This window comes from Monoraphidium neglectum (assembly GCF_000611645.1).
Source record: "Monoraphidium neglectum strain SAG 48.87 unplaced genomic scaffold scaffold02718, whole genome shotgun sequence".
NCBI classification, from domain to species: domain Eukaryota; kingdom Viridiplantae; phylum Chlorophyta; class Chlorophyceae; order Sphaeropleales; family Selenastraceae; genus Monoraphidium; species Monoraphidium neglectum.
Window position 1 is genome coordinate 1 of NW_014010910.1, and position 8,301 is coordinate 8,301.

The 8,301-nt window shown below is 64.1% G+C and overlaps 3 protein-coding genes across 3 annotated transcripts; 1 reads left to right on the forward strand and 2 right to left on the reverse strand.

Annotated features, from left to right (window-relative positions):
* Positions 1-228: 228 nt before the first annotated feature.
* Positions 229-984, reverse strand: MNEG_11385 (hypothetical protein; the record flags this gene model as incomplete). Its single annotated transcript, XM_014040141.1, has 2 exons — positions 229-270; positions 475-984. The coding sequence occupies 2 exons, from the start codon at positions 982-984 to the stop codon at positions 229-231; spliced, it is 552 nt and encodes a 183-aa protein (XP_013895595.1).
* Positions 985-3,825: 2,841 nt separating this feature from the next.
* Positions 3,826-6,447, reverse strand: MNEG_11386 (hypothetical protein; the record flags this gene model as incomplete). Its single annotated transcript, XM_014040142.1, has 7 exons — positions 3,826-3,954; positions 4,280-4,427; positions 4,776-4,993; positions 5,393-5,536; positions 5,765-5,857; positions 6,137-6,226; positions 6,418-6,447. The coding sequence occupies 7 exons, from the start codon at positions 6,445-6,447 to the stop codon at positions 3,826-3,828; spliced, it is 852 nt and encodes a 283-aa protein (XP_013895596.1).
* Positions 6,448-7,154: 707 nt separating this feature from the next.
* Positions 7,155-7,965, forward strand: MNEG_11387 (hypothetical protein; the record flags this gene model as incomplete). The annotated part of the gene is made up of 3 exons (XM_014040143.1): positions 7,155-7,181; positions 7,334-7,414; positions 7,555-7,965. The coding sequence occupies 3 exons, from the start codon at positions 7,155-7,157 to the stop codon at positions 7,963-7,965; spliced, it is 519 nt and encodes a 172-aa protein (XP_013895597.1).
* Between the last annotated feature and the right edge of the window lie 336 nt (positions 7,966-8,301).

Here is an 8,301-nt window from a genome sequence, read left to right on the forward strand (position 1 = left end):
GTTGTGGGGGGATCACGGATTGTTTGGAGAGGGGGTGGCGGGCGGCGGGCTGTGTCGGGAGGACCGCAGATGGGGGGCCAGGGGGGGTTGTTTTGAGGGGAGCGTGGTTTTGTGGGGCCGGGGAGGCGGTTGGGGGGGGCACGTAGTGCTGGGACGGGCGATTTTGAGAGCGGGTCGTTTTGTGAGACGAGCAATTTCAGGGGAAAGCGGTTTTGGGGGCACGCGGTCTCAGTGAGACGCGCACAGGCCTGTTGCGGTGGCGGCGTGGAGCTGCCAGGCCCCCCGGCCGACACATCGTGACTGTGAGTCTGTTGATTGTAATCGGTAGACGAGCCGGTTCCCTGCTACCACGGCCGTTGGCCGCGCCCAACGCCAAAACCTGCGTGCGTGCGGCCGATCGGCCCACGCGGGCGTGCCCGCGGCCGCGCTGCGGGGGCCTTCGCGTGCGGCGCACGCGCGCGGTGTCGCACGCACCCTCAGCGTCGTCAGCAGCAGGCCCCTCAGGCTCTTGTCCGGGTCCTGCAGCATCTCAACCTTCGTGACCACCCACACGCCGTCCGCCGCGGCCTGCACTGCCAGCACCGACGCCGCGGCCACGGGGCCGCCCAAGGGGGAGGCCCCCAGGAATGCGGACACCGCCTGAATGTACGCAGCCTGCATGGCGGCCGTGAACTCGTCCGGGGAGTCGAGGTCCTTCATGCTGGCCGTGAAGTAGACCGTGGGCAGGTCGCCGACGGGCGGGTACGCAAAGAGGGGCGGGTCGACGCGCGGCGGCGGCGGCGGCGCGCCCGCGGGCGGCGCGTCGCCGGTCGCGTTGGCGGCGGCGGCGGCGATGGAGGAGGAGTAGACGAGGGTGGAGTTGCGGCCGGAGAGCTGGGTCACGGATGAGTCGAGGAGCGATCCGGGGGTGACGGGCGCCCCACCGGAACCACCGGCGCCGGCGCTGCCGCCGCCGCCGCCGATGCCGGCGCCGCCGCCGCTCATGAGCGCTGCAAAGGCTGCCTCCGCCGCGGCAGCCGCGGCAGCGGACGCGGGCGCTGGCAATGATGCCGGCTCGCTGGTGTTTCCAGCCGGCGGGTCGGTTAGCAACCGTCGCGCCGGTTGCTGGGGCCGGCGGTGCGCCTGTGTGCATGCGTAAGAGCGTGGGTGTGCCGTTTGGGGGCGGGACAGCACAAGCTAGCATGAATCGTACAAGGTCGCACACGTGCCTGCGATCATGCGCTGGATCAGTTGGAGCTGGCAAGTGCAGTTGCTGCATCCAATTGCGACAGCGCGGTGCTCACCAGAGGCGGGGCGCGTGCCGCGTCTGCCGCCCAACACATGGACGAAGCCAGCAGCAACAAAGGCAGCGCGATCGCCGCCGCCATGCTCGCCACTCTGAGGCGCCCTGTGTGACCAGGGGCCCGTGTGACGTGACCGCCCCGCCGCCGCTGCTGTGCCTCTGAAAACGGCTGTGCAGCAGTGCAGCGAGCCCGTCTGCGCTGACCGCCGTGTGGTCCGGGAGCCACGTGGGCCTGAGGCACCATAACAATCATAACTCGTCCATAACTGGTCGTATACTTTGGCGCTACAGCAAAGCGCGTAGCTCAGGTGTGTGTGAACATAGAACCCGTCCCCACCAGCAGCTACAAGCCTTAGATGGCGACATATAGAGTCTAAGCTAGAACAGCATCCTGGACTGTCACTCGTGTTGGCCGGACACCCTCAGCTGTGCGCTCAAACCGCGACCAGCTGCTGGTTGTGCGTGTGAACAGTCTGTCCAGCTCACAACGTGCATGTCACGTCATAGGCGAGAACTCATTTTGCGCCATGTGGGACTGTCCAGCACATGGATCCCTTCCACTTCTGCCAAGTGCCCTGGTGCCGGTATGCGTGCTTTGCTGTTGCTGCACTCTGTGTGCGACTGCAACCACAAGTGCCATCGACTTTGCTTGCAAGCCTACCAGAAATTTTTTGCTGAGGAATCAAAATTGGAGTACAAGAGGCCGGGACTGGGGCAGTGTCTCCCAGCGTATTGCATTATGACTGTACTTTTGTCAGATGGGCTGAAGGACAAGAGGAGGCGAAAGGGCTACATCAGAGTCGCTGTGGCCGCTCATTTACCAAACGCAGCAGAGGGCAAGGGGTATATAGTGGTGCGTTGAACTGGCATGCACTTGAGGCGGGCGGCAAGCTCGCGCGGCGCTGCTACCAGCCCGTTCGTCTGTCCCGCCATTCACAGCAGGTGTGCAGGGACTGGCTGCGACAACGAATTACTCATGATATGGAATATCTGTTTCTGGGGGCGTCGGAGCATCCTTCGGGCATGGCGGCACACGCAGCAATCCTAAAACCCACCATCATCACCATTAGTCACGCGTAGTGTCGTAAATGCCGCGCACGTGCAACACATGCTCAAGACATCACCACATAGCCGGCCTGATGACTTAGCGGCCGAGGAAGGAAGCAGGCATGACGCACCCCCTTGCACATGAGCAGCCACAACCAGCGCAAGCACCACGCCTGTCTGCTGCCCGAGTGAGAGTCGACGTCCCGTGCAGAAGCGTGCCACGCGCGCATGAGGACCTGTCCGGCCACCCGCATTGCACAATCTTTTGATGTTGCCACACAACAAGCGCAGCGGTGCTGCAGGGTGGCCCGCTCAAAGGCCGCAAAGATGCCAGCAGCTGTGCAACCACTTGAGAGGGCGGGGCTTCAGGTGCGGCGGCCAAACCAGCGGCACACCCCGCCCCCGTGTGCCGCCAAGGGTGTGGCCCGGCCGGAAGACAGAGCTGGTTTACTTTGGTGGGTGCCGGTGGTGGCTGCTAGCCTGCTGGAGCGAGCAACACGGCAGTGGGGGGGGATGCGAGGCACAGGTGTCACGTCTTGTGTAAGGACATGCCAAGCAGCAGAGCTGGCGAGGGCGCACACTATGTTTGGCGTTTGGAGGGGCTGCGTCTTGGGCCCCAGTGCCACAGGGCGGCCTATGACCTGGCAGACTGGGCGCTCTATCGATGTTGCACATCCCACCACCCAAAGATGCGCCGGCAGCCCACCAACTCGATCGGCGGGTCGACTTCAGACGTGGTTGCATACGCGTGAGCGTCCTTGGCAGCCTGGGCAGGTATTTGCCACCGGAGGAAGCGAGCACGGTGGGTTGCTGACGTGACGTAGCAAACCCGACACGGCTTACGGGCCGGAAACGGCATGCACCGTCCCGCAGGCGCCCAAAACCAGTATAATACTGTACATACAAGCCCGCACGTGGCGCCAAACCGCTGCAAAGGTCACCCAACGCCCCGAGCTTGCCTCCTGTGCTTTGTGAGCCTCCTCCATGTTCACTTTTGGATCATGTGGCGACTCCTCGCCTGCAGTCGCCTTTTCCATTCCAAACGGCACGCCCATATCACTCATGATCTCCGCTTGAGTTCTCCGGGTTATCAATCGGGATGTGACGCTGGTAAGTTGTCCAAAGGCTTCTTGTATGTGTTTTGCACATTATGCTGCCCAACACGCGCCCCGTCATGGCAAGAAACCTTCTGCACGGAGGAGGGAGGTGGGCAGGCACATCTGACATCAGCACCGCAAGCAACGGCACAGTCAACCCCTGAAGCAGTCATCAAGTTAAAAGTGAAGCTGAGGGTCATGCACAGGCGCTCATGCGCCAGATCGTGTCATAACACCCCTGCACGAAACGAATGACAGGCTTTCAAAGCGCTGGACGAGGAACTCCTCCTGGAATGCCAGTGCACGCGTTCCCCTTCACAGGCGTGCTGTGCTGGCTGCCGCCCTTCGTTGTTGCACGGCCATTGCCCTCCGCAATGCGCGGGGCCGCCGTCCCCGCCGTCACTGCGACTTGGGGCCGCAGGACGCGCCGCAGAATAAGCTCTTAGGGACTGGGACCAGCAGGTTGGTGCGCTTTCGGTACTCCTGGTACTCGGGGATGTCCCCCCAGCGCCGCTTGGCCTGGGCGTCCTGCGGGGACGCACCAAGGAGCGCCGGTTGGGGGGGGGAGAGGTTGGCTGGAGCGGGAGGGGGGCGGAGGGGTGTGAGGTGTGTGTGCCGGCAACATTGGGGCCCTTTTGGTGCGTCGGGGGCCAGCGGCCTCGAAAGGGAGGGGCATCAGGGAGCGGGCCCAGCAACAGGGCATCAAGCCCGGCAGGAGGCTGCATCCCTGCCCCCCTGAACCTAGCCGAGGACATCCACTCCTCTGCACACAGGTCGCAGGTCTCTGACGCACGCCCTGCCCCATGCATCCGGCCTCCGTCGTAAGCTGTACAAAAGGGTGGCGCCCGCGCACCTGCAGGGGAATGCCGCTGACAAAGAAGAGCAGCGCCATGACAAAGAGGGGGCTGGCCACGCTGACAAACTGGGCGCCGCTCAGGCCCGATGTGCATGTGATGAAGATGCCCCACCAGAGCGTCATCTCCCCAAAGTAGTTGGGGAATCTGGGCGGCAGCGGCAGGAGGGGACGTGAATTGAGGGCAAAGTGACAGGCATTTCGGGAGGGGAGCATCGCAGGTTGAGGAGCAGCGGTAAAGCGCCATGGGCGAAGGGGCGGGGCCTGTGATGCTGCACCCCGTAAAAGGTGTGGTGTGGCGGTCATGCGCGCACCACCACGCGCAGGAAGCGTCACATGAGCCGGCACAACCAAGCGGCGCGCTGCAGGCCGGCGCGAGCGCCAGCGTTCGCCGGTTGAGGCAAGACGCGATGCGTGCGGCCGCGGTCTGTGCGCAACCCTGTGCGCCCGCTGTCCCGCTGTTCCCGCCGTAATTCGAATTCGAGCCCCGACAGACCTGGAGTAGCTCCAGAGGCCGGTGTCGATAAAGCGCCCCTTGTTGGCGGGGTCCATCTTGAAGGCAAACTTCTGGGCGTCTGCTGTGGCCTCGATGATGAGGCCTATCGCGTAGAGGGCCACCCCCACGCCGTCGCTCCAGACGATGCGCGCGGGGCCCCCGGCGCTGGCGGTGTTGAGCAGCAGCAGGGGGCTGAGCGTGATGAAGACCCACGCGGCCTGGGAGGCAGGGGTTGGGGGGTTATCGACGCACACAAATGTGGGCAAGTGGGTGTTGGGTCGTGGACGCCCGCCCGCGCACTCATCCAGGGGGGGGACTTGTGTGTGCATACAGGGTTGGTAAGAGTCAGGCTGGACAAGGAAGTTGGCGGCTGTGGGGCTGTATAAACAACCCTCTTGCAGCCGAAGTTCCAATGGACGTACCCCGCCCGCCCACCACAGAACTTCGCCCCCACCCCCTTTGACCCAGCCCGTAGGCTCCCTCCAAAATCCAACCTGAATTCTGACCCCCCGAGCCCGCCGACAACCCCACACAGTGACGGGCAGCGGCCGAGGCCCGGCCCTTGCCAAGTGAGTTATTTCAACCCCTACACTGAACCCCGTGGTGGCCGGCCGCACCTGCATGGTCCAGAAGATCCAGAATTTGAAGGGCTGCTTCTTGGCCTCATCGAAGCGGCTGTCGTGGCCCACCTTCCACACGCGCGCCACCAGGAACGCGCCCAGTCGCACCGCCCAGAGTGCCACCATGGCAGACACCAGGTACTGCGGAGGGGTGGGGGCCACAGGGGTCAGCGGCTGCAGCAAAAATTCCGGGCAGGCTGAACAAATATCCATCGGGGCCTCCCGACCTGAAGCACGCATCATCAGGATGCATATGCCACGTGCTGCATGTGGCGGCACGAGGGTGCGCGCTCTGCATTCAATCCCAGATTTGCTGCATGGGAGTGCCGTGAGAAGCTCTAGCTGCAGGGCGGCCGCCCAAGCGCCCACCTTGCGAGCGTGAGAGACCTTGGCTGCCGCCATCGACCCCAACGCCAGCGTGAGGAAGCTGCCAGTCCCAAGCATGTCGTAGAACTTGTCGGTCTGCGACCGAGGGGGTGAATCACAAAGTGGGGATGTGGCGAATCGTTATCCATGGCTGGGTTTGTATCATTCGGCCCCTCAGCGGTGCACAACCACAGGGCATGTTTGATGCCAGATCTGCTCCTGGTTGTGCCGGCTTCTTGACCGCTGAATGTGCTGGCCCCAAGAATCACCGCCGCTAGACGTTGTACACGACGAGGCGTGCGTGCGCGGCCGCCCGGCCGCCCGGCGGCCACAGCTCCGGCCCCGTCGCCGCGTGCTGCCCTCCTCCCCGCCCACCTGCAGTGCGGCTGAGACGGCCCAGCCGCCCCAGTTTATGGCCAGGTCGATGATGGCCCATGACAGCAGCCCCATCTCCTTGAACGTGGCCTGGCAGCATGATTTTTGTGTGGTTTAAGAAGAATTAGAGGATGTCTCGCAGCAAGTGCTGTCCATACATCCACGCGCCAGCACAGTGCCTGCCCCCTGGAACCCTCCAGGGTGGGAGAGTTGGGAAAGGAATTTTTACTAAACGAGGCAGCTTTGTGTTTCCAGCCCGTGGCACGGCGGGGCAGCCGCACCTGGTCAATGACGCTAGGCCCCTGCCCCATGGCCGCGAAAGGCCTTAGGGCACCCTGGCTGGCCGCGCCGCCGAGGAGCGATGCGCCCAGCACCGGCCTTCACAGGTGGGAAATGCGCGGGCGCGGGCGCGCGTGGCAGCGGCGTGCGCGGGTTTGCTGACGTGTAAAAGGATTGGCACACACACTGCAGCTGCATTGCATGCTGAATGGGGCGTCGTGCGGCCGCATGCGCATCCCTATTCGAGGCGCGGCGTGTGGCACGCACAGAGGCGGCATGCAGGCTGCTATACGCACCGGTTAGGCTGCCAAGCGCGCAGAGAGCGACCAACCCCCGAGGTTGCCGCGCGGTTGAGCCTGATTGCGGTCGTGCACTGTGCTGCCAACTGCGCGAGCAGTGGTCGGAGCATCAAGTGAGAACGAAGTCACCCCCAGAACAGCGAGGCAGGGAAGACTGTTATGCACGTGCGCAATGCAGTATGGTTGATCAAGAACACAATTGCAGAGATTTCAGAGCCGGTCAATCATAACCCGCGTCGTAATCGATCTATCGCCGCGGGGGACAGGTTGACCATCATATGTAGCTTTTGAGTCATTCAGGATATCTCTCACGCCTCATCTTGACCTCATAGCTCCCCAATCAGTGATCTCGTAGGGCTGACCCGGCTCCGCTCAGCGACTGGTAGGGCTCCAGGGTTTACCAAAACGGTAAAATAACCCTAAGGGACGATCCGGACCTCATGGAATTTGACTACAGCGAGGAGCTGGTGCGTAGCAGAAGCGCGCGCTGCTTCGGTCTTGGGCACCATGGCTGCCACCGCCGCCCACCGCAGATGCAGCCAGCCATGGCATTCCAGAGCGTGATCGCCCTTCATGTTTACATCTGGCAAAGCGCCACCCCCACCCGCCCTATATACAGCTGGAGGGGCCGCTGATCCGCCAGGGCGGCCCCCGGCCCGCCGGCGGCGGCCGCAGGATGCCAGGCGACGAGGACGACGAGGTGCGCCCCGCCTGGCCACTCACGTTCGGGTCGAACACAGGCGCCGGGTCAAACACAGGCGTTGCTTCTCACCGCCCTGGCGCTCTGCTCCCTTGACTGCTTTCAAATCAATAAGCAGCGCGGGCCTCCCGCCCCCTCAGGATGCCCATGCCGGCCCCAGCGGCTCTGCCAGCCCTGGAGACCCGCCCGAAGACCGGGACGCGTTCGAGCAGTCTGCAGCTTCCCAGCTGGAAGCTGACTCCCCAGATCATGAGGAGCACGACGCGGGGCCCTACGGCAGGGGCGGCAGCGGCGGCGGCGGCGGCGGCTATGACGGGGGCAGAGCAGCGGCGCGGCAAGGCCGTGCTTCGGGCGAGGGCGGCGGCGGCGGCGACGGGGGCGGGGGCGGTGCCTTGGGGCAGCAGCAGCAGCAGCAGCAGCAGCAGCAGCAGCAGCAGCAGCAGCTGCCCGGGGAGTACAATGCCGCCGAGTTCAAGCACCTCAACGTGACTGACGACGTGCGGGTGCGTGCCAAGAACCCGGCGAGCAAACCTTTGCTGTCCGGCACGTGAGGGCCTGCTTGGGAGTGCAGAGCGCTGCAAGCTTCGAACTTTCGCTCCCCAGGCAGTGGTTCTTTGGCGGCCTGCCGCGGGGTGCCGCCCGCTCAAGCGCGGCCTTTGACAACAGCGGGGGGAACGCAGGGCCTGCAAAGCGGGCCCCAACCCCTTTTCTTGCTGTGGCGGTCCCGCATCATCGTGTATCTTAGCCTGCCCTCTACCCACTGAGCTCATCCGCCAGGCCCTCCCCTTCCGCTATAATCCCCGCCAACCCATCCCCTCATACCCCTCCCCTCTCAACCCCCCCTCCCATGCCCTCAAAACGCTGCACCCGTCACAACTCTACACGCC